The sequence below is a fragment of the Aedes aegypti genome, chromosome 3, assembly GCF_002204515.2.
Source record: "Aedes aegypti strain LVP_AGWG chromosome 3, AaegL5.0 Primary Assembly, whole genome shotgun sequence".
In the NCBI taxonomy this organism is placed as follows: Eukaryota; Metazoa; Arthropoda; class Insecta; order Diptera; family Culicidae; genus Aedes; species Aedes aegypti.
The window spans coordinates 339,926,912-339,942,812 of NC_035109.1; the positions used below are offsets into that span (position 1 = coordinate 339,926,912).

The following is a 15,901-nucleotide window of genomic DNA, read 5'->3' on the forward strand; positions in this document are numbered from 1 at the left end:
ATTTTTCACACTTTTTCCGTGCTTCACGGGGTATTTCTGCATTTCGCTCACAAGCCAAGCTGCCATTTTTTCCGTGGGTGTTCGGACGTTGGATGAAATGGGGCGCATTCCAATGGGATTTTATGAATCTTCGGTAGACAGTATAGAGATGCAACCGTTGGGTCAGGCACATGAAGCTTCCTTTCAAGCCTTTCTTCACCCATCGCGCCCGAAACCGGTCGACAGAAAGGTAAATTTTAAGCTTTTTTGACGATAGTAAGAACTATAAGTGTTATGTCTTGTCTCACGTCGCGTTTTCGTGAATGTCGTGTTGTTCATACGTTAGCACAAATCACATAAATTTATAGTAAAATAAATACCTTTATTAAAATCCAGAAAACTGTACCACTTGTATTTCACTGCAACATAATATAAAAAGATATTATTCTCTCCAAAAATTCGGGAGAACTCAGATTTTTTCTTTCTTTCTTTAGAAATTTCAAAATAAGTAGTGTGCGTGAAAAACCAATAATAAAAGCATTAGCACCAAATCCTCATATTTGTTTCGCATATAGTTTGTACTAAAAAACTGTGACAACACATTATCCAGATCTACGCCAATTTTCAGGAAGCTCTTTGTTGTGGATTCATATTTTATATTCCATATAAGGTACAACAAATGAATGCAATACACAATTGTTTTGTTTCAAACATTAAATTTTGCCTAGCATGCTTGAAAAATAAACAAGCTTAGAAGTATAAACAAAGAGAGATGTGTAATTAATACTATTCAATTGCATAAGAGTATAATATTAAAATTAGCGTCTTCCACAAATGCCATGAGTCGGTGTTTTCAATTTTTCTCATACTCATACACTTTCGCCCCCTTTCTGGCTTTATCGCTCCCCCCCCCCCCCATATTCAGTTGAACAAATTTTCGCCCTCCTAGGCTTGAAAATCGCCCCCCAGGGGGCGAAATCGCCCGCTTTGGGAATCACTGGTCTAGCTGAATAGCTGCGCGTTTACCACTAGGACTCACTGAGCCCCTATATATGCAATATTTTGGTGTTATACCTTAAATAAATATTGTCTACTAGTGGTCCCGGCAAACTTCGTCTTGCCATCAAGTAGGCTGTTGAACAACGCTTTTGATCGTCCCATACAAAATGACAGTTCCGTTCATTCCCTTTTTTACAGCTTTCTCGGTGAATATTCTGGGATTTTATATACACAAACACGTCGGAACCCATGACGAACAAAATGGAGAAAGAATCATTCAAATCCGTTGACCCGTTCGTAAGCCATTTCGTGACATACAAACACCATTCCATTTTTATTTATATAGATACCTTTATTTGATATTATTAGGATATTGAACTACCTTGAATTTAAATTTGAGCTGTCACTAAATAAAATAACACAAATTATCTCGGCTCATTAAGATGGTTGAACGAAACTATTTTCTTCGATATGCAGCCTCCAGATAAAAAGAAACAAATTGGAAAAAAACATTCCCTACGTGGACTTGCTTTAGCTGTTAAAACAAGTATGATAACAGACTGAAGCTAAAGACATGACATTCATACTGAAACTGATTAAATGGATGATACTTGCATAAAGGCAGGGTTAGATCTGAGATATTTATGGACAAATGTTCATGAAATTTTCACATTTTTTTTCAAACGTCACATAAATTTCAACATATATTTTTGAGTGGTTTTTCCAATCACGAGTTTATCGTAGAAAAATTGGCGCATTTAATTAATAAGGTGGTCATTAAGACGAGATGAACATATTTACTTATGATGGTTTTTGTGTAGAGCTTCCATATCTTTGTATGAATAGTTTATATTTTTTTGTCGAAAATTTCACTTTAGTCTAGTTGTTTTTACTATTGGAGTAGTGCATGGAAAAATTACCCAAAAATATATGTCGAAATTCAAGTAATACCTAGCATGCTGTGAAAATTTTATTTCAATCCGTCAATAAACAACTGTGAACCAGCCTGCCTAAGTTGACCATTTTGTAAGGAAGATTGGAAAAGTTGGAAATGTATCGTCCAAACCTGAATATTCTAATTATCAGTCCAAAACAAGAAAAAAAATCGAAAATAAAAGTCCATAATAGTTCAATATGGCATAAAATATGTCACATATATGATTTCAGCTATTTTAAAGAGAGTTTGAGGTTTTGTCCCACATTTGTTCTAGATCGAACCACTGTGCAACGGTTTTACCGACTACAATTTGATTTCATTACTTCATTGGAACCGTTTTGAATCTAGTTGTTATTTTGGGCCAAAATTCCCAGGAGAACATCTTTTAAAATTGTTGAAAAGCTTTGAAGAATATCTGAAATAAATCTCCTAATGATTGGTTGGAGAAAATATTGAAAAAACTACTAAATTCTACTACAAAAACTATCATATTGAAATTTTATAATGTTGCTTAATTTTACTGCAGCAACAAAAAGTTAAAAGATGGAACAAACCTTTAGAGAAGAAAAACTTGACAAAATTTCTTTGCATTATATTCAAAACTTCGTATTTCATCTTACCCCACCCGTTTCAACTTGCCCGGTGTGCCTTAAACTCAACAAATTTGAATTAATAAATAAATTTACACCGTTAGATCAAGAGAACCCCTCTGAATTGTGTAAGGAATTTTTAAATATCATCAAAATTCTTCCAGTAACGTTCGGTACGATTCGGTTCCGAATCGTCTAGTTTTTGAATGAAAACATTTCAGCTGAGAATTCTCAACTTCTTTTTCAGAAAACTGCAGAAATGTTCACAGTTCCAGGAGAAATCCTAATGATTTTCTAGGCATCCAGAAGATCACGCTGTGAATAATGCAATGTTGGGATAATGGTAGGAAACAGTAGCGCGGGAAGTGGGTAGGATAGGTAGAACATGTACTACCCACAAAAACCCCTGGGTGGGACAGTCAAAGGGATTCTTACGCCTAGTAAAGCGTGACATGGTTTGTGCAAGATCGCCAAATGTTATGGCTCGTGAGAAGAACTATTAGGATTATCTATAGTGAAAATTCTAAAAATTCTAAAGGATGGTTTCTTTAAAATATATACGGCCAACTCTGTACATGTTCTGGGACAAATTCCTGGAAGTAACTCTTGAAAATTTTTTGGAACTTATAGATAATTGCCAGGATTATTGAAAAATCTTTGGATGAAGTAATGGATAAAGCTAATACCAGTTGCATCGCATTATACACTTGATTATAATCTTGATATAATCTATCAAAGCATTGCTAAATCTCTTGACGATTTTCAGAGCAATTCGTAAAAAGCTCCCACATCACACTCTGTAGAAGTTCTTGGCTGATTTAGAATTGCCGAAGAAATTTCTGGAAGTAGTTTCCTGAAAAATGATTTGATTGAATTCCAACTTGTGTTTTGTGACATCTTCCATAAAAATATTTAGAACATAGGGTGTAGAGCTACTTGGGCACTTCAATGGTTCACTTTGCCATGGGGGTTTTCTCGGCCTAAATGTCTACGACTTTGCAATAAAAAGCATTGTAATACGACGCATACTGTGGCCAAATATGAGCTCTGTAGCTTAACCTTCGGGCTGTCGCGCTGTTGTTCTTTGTACAACAGTTGTGATTCATATGCTATCATTTTGCAACAAAGATACCAAACCAATATGTATTCCTCAAGAATCTTATTAAGAACAATACTCGACAGTTTTTATTTACAGTATGGCCCCCTATAATACGGTAAAAATAAATGTACATGGAAGTCGCATAATAATGAACGCACTATGTACGGTTCGAGGAAACCACAGTTTGAAATCGTCATATCTTTAAATCCTGATAATATAGAAACTTGAAGTCTTTATCAAAGTTGTTCTGGAGATGAAGCGCTATCTGATGGCACCTCATTTAATTCGGAATTTGACCGCTAGGTGGCACTAGTGGGCATGGAAGTTTTACTTTTGTTTTGCAGATATTTCAGGATCCTGATTATTTAGAAGGATGTCGTCTTCGGCTAAGTTGCTTAGTAAGTTAAGGATTATCGTTTTTCGGGCTACTTGATTCAAAATTTTTGCCACTAGGCGGCGCTAGTGAGCATGAAACATATGTTTGCAGATATCTCAGGAGCCTGACCACTTAGAAAGATAGTGTCTTCGGCAAAGTAGTTCAGTAGCTCAAGGGCTATCATTATTTGAGCCAAGAAATAGGTTATTTTGACGCGCAGCCTAGTGAGCATGAAATTTCTGTTTTGCGGATACTGCAGAATCTCGACTTTTAAGACAGGCACCTTCGGCAAAGTTGTTCAGAAGCTCAGGGACTATCATTATTTAGCAAAATCTTGAACTTTAAGGTTTAAATAAAGAGCATTTGGGCTACTGAACAACTCTGCCGAAGACACCATCTTTACAAGTGATCATGCTCCTGAGATATTTGCGAAACAATTGTTTTATGCTCACTAGTGCCGCTAAGTGGCAAAATTTGGAATCAACTAGCTCAATGATAGTCCTTGAGTTACCGAACAACTTTGCCGAAGACGTCATCTTTCAAAGTGGTCAGGATCATGAGATCTGAGAAACAAAAGTTTCATGCTAACTAGCGCCGCCTAGTGGCAAAAATCCCGAATTTATTGGCTATAATAATAATAGCCCTTAAGCTACTGAACAACTTTGCCGAAGACGTCATCTTTGTAAGTGGTCAGACTCCTGGGATATTCGCAAAACCGAGGGTGTTGTACAAAGTACAACGCGCGACTACTCGCGTTACAAAAATTCGCGCGACGACCGAAAGGTTAAGGAATCCACTGCCGAAGTGAATCAAAAGTGACAAAGAATAGGATCCGGCTGATAATGATTTTCTGAAAGATTTTTTTTACAGAATTTTTGGAGAAATTGCAGCGAAATATTTGATAGACTTTCTGCGCTCTGATTTTTTTTCAAGTCTCTTCAGTTTCGCCTGAAAACTTATACGATTAGTCGGGTAACTTCGACGCAAAGAAAAACAAATTACAAATTCACAGATTTTTTACTGTTGTCTAGCAATAGATGAGGAATTTAAAAGAATCTACCCACTTGGTTGTAAAGGCAAGTATTTTGGTTTTTTTTGTCCATTTGTTTAATAATATTGATTTAAAAAAGATGTTAATATAAACGATATTTATACGTTTTAATATGAGTTATAACTAAAGTTGATGAAATGAATAATCTTAAAGACAGTACAATGATAAGTTTTTTTTTCAGAGACGTGGTTTCAATTTTAATGCAAATCTTTAAAAAGTCTATTTCTAATGGAAGGTTTCTAAAGTGCCTATTTTAAACAAAAATGGTCTTTAAGGTCTCTTCTTTCCTTGTTCTGCTTGCATTGAATCCTGATGCTAAATTGAACGGCTCCAAAGAAACTTCAGAGGCCATAACAGGTTCAACAGGCTTTCCAAGAATTGCGTCTGCTCAGCTTCCTCCAGGAAAAGGTTCATGAATTCATAGTAATTCATAGTAATTTTAGAATACCTTCAGGGTCCCCTACAGGGATTTCTCCAGAAATTGTTCTAGAGATTTCTCTACCAATTCCCCTAGAAATTTACCAGTGATTTTTTAAGGAAATCTCTAGCAATTCCTGGAGCAATTTCTGAAGAAGTTACTGTTAGAATTTTAGAAACGTTTTGGCGAGGAAAATTTGGAGGATGTTCCAGGGCAATCGATGGATTAATCACTGAATAAAATCTTGCAGAAGTAAAGACTATCTTGAAAAATTCTCAAAGAATTTTTGAATATATGCAGATGATTGGAGAAATTCAGTTTTTTTGGTTCTGCTTGGGAAAATTCAAGTTGAATTCTGTAGGTATCCTAAACAAAATTCTTGAAGTAATTTCCTAGTAAATTTCGAGAAGAAATTTCTTGAGAAATAATCACTCGAAAATTTCTGATCATTTGGACAAATACTTATATAAATTTCTGGTGAAATTCCAAGAGAAAAGCGTGAAAAAATACATTAAGTAACACTCGTCGAGAAAAAAAAAAGCTTAGATTTTAGAGAAATGACCCCCAGTCAACATTTTAGTTGGTATAACTTCTATTAGAAAGAAGAAGAAGAACTTTTATTATACATCATTCTATATCATTCAATTCAATCGTATACAATGCATGCAAAGGCTATATACATACCAAAGTGGAGGCCATATGCGTACTTGGCTCGACTTTTTCAGACTTTCTGCGATCAGATATACGATGCCACAAAATTTTGAGGAAAATAAAAAAATGCTTCCACCGAGCCTAGAACGCGAGACATCTGGGTTAGCAACCGGACTCCTTACCACTGTACTACCAAGGCTTACATAGCAGACACCTGATTATTTGCCATTATTAATGCATATTTTTTGTACAGCGACACTTGCTTTGTTGTTCTTTGAGGCCCATCGTCAGCAGATGCCAAGTTTGAGTGGCAAGTTTTGCTAAGTTATTGCGATTTCATATGTTGCTTTCTGGATTGATATATGTTCTGTCAGTTTATACAACTTAACGCGATTCAATGTTGAACTATTTACGACATGTTTTGCTGTCAACACAGATTGTCGTTATGAATCGTATTGGGGATTTATATACGACTTGAGTTGACATTGATTACGCTTTATCTGGCATCTTTTGCGATACTGATTTTTGACGAACGAATATGTGATTTTGGATGTAAATTCTTATACGATACGTAGTTCACTGGGCCCTCTGTTTCTATAAAAAAACAAACTCTGATCTCCTGGCTCCTATTAGGTTTAGTTTTCTTGGTTCCTGTTTGGTGTCCTTCGACCTGTTTTGGAGGTAAGAGATCTCTAATTTCCTATTATTAGAGCACTAAATCGCTACTAGCCCTGGAAAGATGAAAAGCTTTCTTAATCTTGTGGTAACGACTGGCATTGAAATGAGAAGGTTAGAGGCATCAGTGAATTTCTGAATTTTTTTCAACATTTTTTCTTTCTACACATTGTATGGGAGTCAAGAAACAATTCAGTCTTTTTCTGAAATATCAACTCAACTTCACTCAAAACCCATAAGGATGTCACTTAGACCCCTCTACGTTTGAGCCCGTCAAATATTTGCCAACGTTTGTCCTACCCATGGTTTCGAACATGGACGCGCCTCTGGTAGGACACATTTAGAGCACGCTAAGAATCCACAGGGTGTCTATGCAGGGACCTGTTGAATATGGCCAAGATTACGACTAAAAGTCGTATGATCACGCTAGGAGTCCACAGAATCGCACTTGGGAGTTTATTAGGAGTCCCAAAACTAAAGGTTTCACTCAGAATCCGTAGAAACATCCAGATTTTATTGCGATTCCTCTCACTATCCAGATCCAGAAGTTACTCGTCTTTTTAATATTGCTCAATCAAGGATCATTCACAAATTTCCACTAAGACTAGAGAGTCCGTTACGAATTCTCAAGACGCCGGTAGGTAACTTCTGGAGCCCACCCAGTGAACCACGTATCGTATAAGAATGTGCGCCAAAAATCTCATATTCATACGTCAAAAATCAGAATCGCACAATATGTCAAATCAAAACGAATAAATGTTAAAAGAAATTGTATATAATTCTCCACTACGATTCATTGTCGACAAACTTTGTTGACAACAAACCATGCCGTAAATAGTATAATCTAGAATCGCATCAAGTTGTATAAACTGACAGATCATATATCAATGCTGACTAGCATCAAATGAAATCGGAATAACTTAGCAAAATTTGCCACCCGAGGCTGGTATCTTCTGGCGGTGGGCTTCAAAGAACAACAAAGCGTGTGTGCTGTATAGAAAGGTTCCTTTCATGTTGGCAAATAATCACACCTCAATCACAAAGCGGTCTGTAGTGTAGTGGTATGGTACCGGGTTAGGGATCCAACGGTACGGTGTTCGAGACTCAATGGAAACTTTTTTTTTAATTTTTTATCGGAATTTTGTGACATCGTATTGCTGACCATGGAAAGTCTGAAAAAGTCGTGGGAAGTGCGTATATGGCCTCCACTTTGGTGTGTATATAGCGTTTTCATGCATTTTATACGAGTAATTTGATTCATATATAATGATGTATAGCAAAAAATATACCAACCAAAATGTTGACTGGGCATATCCCCAGAATCATGAGCATGATTGACCGCCCGCAATTGCTACACCGTTATTGCAAGAAGAGCTGTACTTACACAGCGAACCAACAGACGCTACTCAGGAGCAGTAGCATCCTCAATATGTCAGTATTGATGCTCTCATTATTAAAACAAACAATAACGCGCCGGCTACGCCCGAATGCAGGTCAATTTGGGGATGGAAGCAAAATGTTGACGTGTTACTTGTTGGAAGCGGAGGAGTCCCCTTTTACAAGAAAATGCAGGGAGTTTGGATTAGGGAAAGGATTCACTTTGGTAAACCATAAAGATGTAATTTGAAATACGTATAGTTCTGGCAAGAGTCCGCTAGAAATCGCCAAGAATTCTCAAAATCACGCTTTGAAATCCCGCCAATAATTATTTTATACTCCAAAAGAATGATTTTGGCGATTCAAAAATCTTGTTAGTAGATGTTCACTTTCTTACAAGAAAAAATCAAGAGATAAACCATGCATAAGGGTCTTGAATCCGATTTACGAAACATTCCAGGATCTAGCTAAAACTACAACTTTGCTGAGGGAAGTGCGCCGATAAGTATGAAATCTTGTGAGTTACAGGCCAATTTCAAGTTTCTTAAGCCTATTTTTGAAGTGAATTATCTAAATTTACTAAAATTACGTTCTCTTTTTATTTTTACGCCTTTCGAATGCCGTTAACATAAAACTTTATCGAACCAACTTTACGAGTTATGGGCATCTAAAGTTTTTATAGTTTTTCATTTAAATTTGCTTACAACTTCAAAATCACAAATTACAAACTCACAATGTTGAGCAAACATATATCATTACTTCCTCTACAACTCTTCTGAAGACCACATTCAAGTAGAACTGAAAAGAAAAAAGAACAAAATATCTGATTTTTCGGTTCTACCCTGAATTGAAACTTTCAGAATCAATTTACTTAGCTCAAATGAAGAGTTAGATCAAAAGTGTCTTGGAAAAAGTTGTTCAAAATAACATTTTCTAAAAGTTTGCAGAAGAGCGCAGCTACAAATTTCGTCAAACCTAAAATTTGAGTCAAAATTTCAACTCATTTAAGTTAAAATTGGCCACCCTTTTTAACTTTTACAAGAAAACGGCATCTGGCGGCGCCGCATGAATCATTAATTGTACCAAGAATATAAAGAAGTGGATATTATTAAGCTCATAAAACACGGCAGGCTGCGTTGGGCTGGTCAGTTGGTACGAATACCGGAAGAACCTCAGCACACGATAGCTTTTTGCTAAGGACACTCAATCTGGAAGCGATTGGCTCAGAACCGAGTACAGTGTGGAGGAGAATTATCCATTCGGCGTAGATTCAACGTAGTAGATTATAGCCCAGATTGTAGTATTAATAGATTTGAACTTTTATGCCTCTTGGGAGCATAAACTGATTAAGCAAACATTTGCTGCAGATAGTTTGCACCTGTTCATAAAACTAATGAACGAGCATGCGCTCAAATCTACCATTTAAATAAATGCATCCAGCCAACCTCTAGCTTCAGTAAGATTTCGTATGTTCAAAATGAATCAACCAGTCTTCCTTTTAGTAGGAGCTATGCTCCTACTGACAGTCACTTTCCGTCCAACAGCGGCCGAAGTCGACCCTGAGCAGAGTTGCATCCCGGGCACTATCGGTTCCATAAAATCAAACCTGATGCGAACGCTCATCATCTGTTACGTCTACGGTTGCCCGGAAGAGGTGACAACCTCAATTGCTGCGAACTTCAACCAATTCCACAACGCTGACCTATACCCGAACAACGATACGACCGCGGCTGCGGCTACCGCTCCGAAGACACCGGTTCAAGAAGTCCCCCTCAAGATTCTCTCCAAGCTGGCGAAGCTAACGTCGGCGATGGAAAAGGATCGTACCGCTGCCCTAACCGCCTGCACCGATTACGTCTCGCTTCTGAACAAACTCGTCGTGGATGTTCTGCAAATAAAGAGCAAGTGCTACCTGGAACCACAAGGTAATCTTTGAAATGTACATTGTGACTGAGATATTGAAGATCTGAGCTTTTCTAATTTTCGCAGCCCAATACCCTCCGGAAACGACGGAAGACGGAGGGGCCATCGATTGCGACGAGATGACCGTTTACATGAAACAGATGAAGAAGTACTTCAGCACCCAGTGCGACTCCAAGGGTAAGAACTGTCCGGACAAGCTGAAGTCGGCCGTCAGTTGGTTCAGTCGAGCCTACAAGCAGATGGGCAAGAGCTGCTACTACGATGCGTACGAGTATTTGGATCGATAGATTGTGGAAAATTTAACACTTTGTACGGGATGATTTGGAAATAAATCAATCAATAATAGACAGAAGAATACCTGTATTTGTTATCTATCCATGAGATATAAGAATTGGTTGCCATAAAACTGTGGAAAACAGTTTTGACGTGTGTGGTTGAATACGTACCTGGAAATAAAGAAAAATCAAAATTAGACGCTAGTTATACAACACAACCTTAGTTTATGATGCGCTTCAAAATCCATAGTATATATAATATATAAAAAACCGTGCTCTGTTGTTATATGTTTGCTTATCTGGAATCATCTCTAGGAAAGTCCGTGTAAGAACCCTAGCTAAAATTTCTGAAAATTATAGATTTTTTAGAGTAATTTCTTTTGATATTCCTGTAGAAATTTATAAACGGTTTCCGATCGAAAAAAAAAAAAAGATATTCACGAAAAATACTGGAATGCTTCCAGTGGATGAAGCACAAGACAACGGACCAGCATTCAACATCTAGTGGCAGAGTCGGAAAACATTCCTCACGAAACATTTCCTCACTCCGGCCTGAAGCGAGAATCGAACCCACACTCCTTGACTCGATGCGGCTAAATGCTTGGTAACACTAACCACACGACCACGAAGCCCACAGAAAATATATTTGGAGCAATTATTCGAATCATCTGGACGAATTCATAAAAGAACAGCTGAAGAAACCTTTGTTTTTTTTCTGCAGTGCAACCCGGAAAGTTCCCTAAAAGAGTTCTTGTAGGAATGTTTGAAAAAAATATCCTATTTAAATCATTGAATAAATTCGAGAAGAACCTTAGAAATTTAAGCTGGATTATGTGACATCCCAGAAGAAACTTTGAAGAAATTCTTAGATAAATCCATGGAATTTCTTGTGAGCGTTACATTATTTCTGTTTTATAAAAAAAAATGAGATTAACGTACCTATTCTTCGATTCATTTGTCCCATTTACTAAAAATAAGCTTTGCGTAGTTCGACACAAAATACGTCGGCGCACTGATAGATAACTTTTTAAATAGAGGCTATATGAATCCATTACTTACCAAGGTGAATCCTGAACATGTAGCTTTTGAACCCTCCCGCTAACAAAACTCCTTCCTGTGAAAACCATGGAGATGCAGAGGTGATCTCGGTCTCTAGTAGCAATGGACTTTCATTTCTTCCCATCCTCGATGACCGTAAGGACGTGGCTGGTGCCGTTATTGACATTAGTATGTTTGGAGTTCTCAAAATTGTACATTGAAGATGATATGATACTCCCAAGCTGCATCTGTTGGTTCCCTGTACAATTTTGATTGTTCCGGTCAATCACGGAGTAGCAACTACGAATTGTACAATCATAAATGCTCATGCTTATTTCGACCAAATGTCATTCGGACACTAGTCCAATAATATACAGAGTAGAATGAATCCATTTTCAACGCCCAAGGTTCTGGATATAAATTAAGAACATTGTATAATAGTTCCAGAGGAAACTACAAAAAGATACCAAAGAAGGTTCTATGAGCGAAACTCAAATACTTCGGGTTTTTATCTTATTGAAGCTACCAGTCTAGTATTCAGAAAGTTACTTCCAAGCTTCAAAAAGATGCTTAGAATTCAATGTTTCCTCCTGCTCCCTATAATATTTGAAGGTTTCAATAATAAGACAGTTCAAATTCATACTAAGCATTTCCAACATTTATTCAACGGAATCAGTCAGCATACTCATCAAAGTAACATTCACTTGCCAGTTGGGCTTGCGCCCGTCGAAACCATTTGATCGCATTCTGGATATTTTCGGGACAGGTATTACCACACTTCCCCTCGAAATGTTTTGCCAACACCTTGTAATAGACAACCAGTTCTTCACAATCGATGGGAGGTCCTCCATCCTGAGTGGCCCCGTTGAGACCTTCGAAAATCAAAATTACCAAAATAATATCGTATCAATCTACTAAAACCCTACCATTAGAGCCCATCACATTCAGTGATCCAAAGAACACCACCAACGAAACCATTACCCAAGCCGTTGCTCCGCAGCTGATCATTTCCAAGTAGAACCGCTTCCACCTACCTCCAAAGGGCTACGGAGAAGTCAATCAGAGTACTAGGTCGGCCTAGTGGCGCAGAATCGAATCGGTTTTGAGTGGGCTACCCTTTTAAATGAACTGGTCCACCTTCTAGAGACGTTTGTCACGCTATATGTACGACACCACTTGGCCAACTGACGACTTGTAAGTGGAGTCAGTTAGTGAGGCAATGGGCCTTGTTAGAATCTTTTCCATTGGAGCAGCAGTAGCAGGTTAAAGCAGATGCGCGTCGGAGTAATGAGCAGGCTGCTTGCTAGAGGTGGGTGGGTTGTCGATCTTGATTGGAATAAATCACATTGTTTATGAGCTCAATAAACCTTGTCTAACGAGAACGGGCGGGCAAGCGAGTGGAATCAATTTATGACGTCTGAAGAGCATATGGAGTGTTCGCGAAACTGCGGAATGGTTTGGACTTTTGTTCATTGGAGAAGCTGAAAGAGTGAACTTCTGTTTTTGAGGCACGAATACTATTTACGAATATTTTGAACACCAGGTACAATAATGTAAAGTTTGATACCGTATATCTCAGCCCGAAGCATTGTCTCTCCGTATGTATATTTGTATTTGATACAAAAAAAGTCACTCATTCACTATGCACAATAGCTTTTGGATCTAATCGATTTTAGCGCTATTCTGCATAGTATGTTGTATTATTGTTTTCTATTCAATATGGTTAAGGTCGGCCAAGATGCTCCAAAGTGTTGCGAACCAGTTCTCTCCATATCTATTAACTAAGATGGAAAAAAGCTGGTATTACTTGGAACTAATGATTGAATTTCTCTTCACGATTCGCTGGAGAAAAATCTGGAAAAGTCTCAGGACAAATTTCTATAGGAAATAGTAGAAGTATAGTCTGACAGAGACCTTAACTGGAAAACGGGAAGCAATCAAATTAACTGCCGTTCCAGATTCAAAATTTGTTGCTAAAAGTATCGAGGACCATATAACTCGGAAGAAGCGCCAAACAAATAAAGATGAATGGATATTAGACTATTAATCCGTTCAGCAAGTTATGACAGTCAAGCGTACCAAACACTTTTCGAAAGGAGAGCTTTTCAGTGAAAAGGGGTATACGTGGAACTGACATTCGGAGAACTGGAGTTTATGAAAATGATGTTCGGGTAAAAGATCATTAACTAGTCCAATATATATTAATTGCTGATTTATTTAAAATGAATATTTGGGAAAATCCCCGAATTGTAGAAGAATTCCTGATGTAGCTACTAGTGGATATTCTAGTGGAACTACATAATAGAAACACTCAACCATTTGCTTTATACACTCCAAAGCTTCCTCATTCCGATAATTACTCTCCCCATTCCAGAAGAGTAGGTAAACTTATGGGTAATGGGCTCTGCTAAGGGATTGAAAAATTCCTGATTTGAAAACGCCCGGCTAGTGAAAGAACGAGTATCATTTTGAGACCTTGACGATATACGGGCCCAGATAGCCGTAGCGGTAAACGCGCAGCTATTCAGCAAGACCAAGCTGAAGGTCGTGGGTTCGAATCCCACCGGTCGAGGATCTTTTCGGGTTGGAAATTTTCTCGACTTCCCAGGGCATAGAGTATCTTCGTACCTGCCACACGATATACGCATGCAAAAATGGTCATTGGCACAGTAAGCTCTCAGTTAATAACTGTGGATGTGCTCATGAGAACACTAAACTCAGCAGCAGGCTCTGTCCCAGTGGGGACGTAATGCCAGAAAGAAGAAGAAGATATGCGACAACTCTCTCGAGAATTTTTCAAACAAATCTCTTGGAATTTCTAAAGAAGATTTATGTACCTTTAACCTGAAAGGAATCCCTCTAGAAGTTTCTCTTTTGATCCTTGTAGACATTTTTCCAGATAAATCTTATTAAATTTCTCTTGCGACTATTTAGGGAACTGTGTAAGAAATTTTCAATGGTGTTTCTTCAAAAGCATAAGGCAGTGATGCATTTTGAACTGAACGAGAGCCAAATCTGAACGGAGCAAGTTCAAATTTTGCACGAGAACGCAGTAGACAGTGTACTCGCGAGCCGGAGCCTGTCGCTGCTCTCGAACGGCCCGTTCTTAGTTCTTAGTTACTGCTAAAAGTCTAATCCACCGGAGAACTAAATTTACTCGGTCTGAGAATTGTGACACTTGAGCGAGGCACGCTCCTGTATGATCCCCACGTGTTCTGGACCCGCTCTAGTGTCAAAATTCATCGACCGAGTTTGTTTAGTACATCAGTAGATAAGACCATCAAAAGTTTGTCCTTCAGCCCAATGACAGTCAAATATTGGATTCCAACTATTACATGCTTTACAGACGTGCATATTGAAGTCAAAATTTTTCGTTTATCACGTTGAAGTTACTGTATCACTGATGCATATGGTCTTATCCACCGATGAACCGAAATCACTCCGTCCAAAAATGTTGGTACTAGAGCGAGGCCATAACACTAGGGATCAACGGAAGAGTACCCCACTCAAGTGGCACAATTTTGGACCGAGTGAATTTAGTTCATCGGGGAATAAGTCAATTTGTCCTTTTTACCGTTCTTCACTTCCTTCAAATGACCATCTTCTTCATTCGATGGCCAGAAAACATGTGCTTTCTTTTTTAGCTTTCAAGATAATTCATAAACGAATTTAATGATTGCCCAATGGTGCCATTTTGATGATTTCCGAACAAATAAATTTCCAGGCGAATAGGTTTCCTTTGGTTGTTCAGCTTAATCAAAGACACCAACTTTGTATCCAACAACTGGATTGAGATATAAGCAAATAATATACTTTGCCTACTAGCGCCACCTTGGGTGTGTTTACAATGTTTTTAAGCGAATAGATCTCATCTAGTTGAACACATTTGTGGAAGACACCAATGAGTAATTTCCGAAGTAATAAGGTTTAAGGCGTATAGGTCTCATTTAGTTGTTCAACGTTGTCGAAGACACCAACTCTGTATCTAATCACTTGACTGAGATATAAGCAAATAAAATGTTTGCCCACTAGCGCCATCTTGTGAATGTTTTCCGGACTAATAAGTTTTTGGACGAATAGATCTCATTTATTTACACACTTTTGTCGAAGAAACCAACTTTGTATCTCATCACTGAAGCGATATATAAATAATTGAAATGTTTGAACATCAGCGCCATCTTGTGAGCAGTATCCGAACAAATGTGGTTTTAGGTGGATAGATTTCATTAAGTTGATCAACTTTATTAAGGACACCAATTTTGTATCTCATAGCTGGACTGAGATATAGACAAAGCAAATGTTTGTACGCCGAAAAGTTGTTTCTTATGTTGCATCTACAAGCGACTTTTGTTGGAGTCTGCGCCCCACCTAGTGAGTTAGTTCTGAATTAAGTCATTTACCAAGTGGGAGTTAGCAGTCTTGTGATTAACTTTGCAGAAACCTGTTCTTCTAAATCTTGTTATTATCAAGATATTAACACTACAAGCACTCTCCTAATTATAGGACGCTGGGC

At 37.9% G+C, this 15,901-nt stretch overlaps 2 protein-coding genes and 1 long non-coding RNA gene across 11 annotated transcripts in view; 1 reads left to right on the forward strand and 2 right to left on the reverse strand.

Annotated features, from left to right (window-relative positions):
- LOC5577744 (SLIT-ROBO Rho GTPase-activating protein 1) overlaps nt 1-15,901 on the reverse strand; it is a 307,496-nt gene that overhangs the window by 104,662 nt on the left and 186,933 nt on the right. The gene's annotated exons all lie outside the window — the stretch shown is intronic.
- Nucleotides 9,594-10,430, forward strand: LOC110678312. The gene is made up of 2 exons (XM_021850997.1): nt 9,594-10,077; nt 10,142-10,430. The coding sequence occupies exons 1-2, from the start codon at nt 9,621-9,623 to the stop codon at nt 10,360-10,362; spliced, it is 678 nt and encodes a 225-aa protein (XP_021706689.1). The 5' UTR covers nt 9,594-9,620; the 3' UTR covers nt 10,363-10,430.
- LOC110678314 lies at nt 12,025-12,666 on the reverse strand. Its single transcript, XR_002501492.1, has 2 exons — nt 12,315-12,666; nt 12,025-12,260 (listed from the first exon to the last, which is right to left on the reverse strand). It is a non-coding gene; the product is annotated as an uncharacterized LOC110678314 (long non-coding RNA).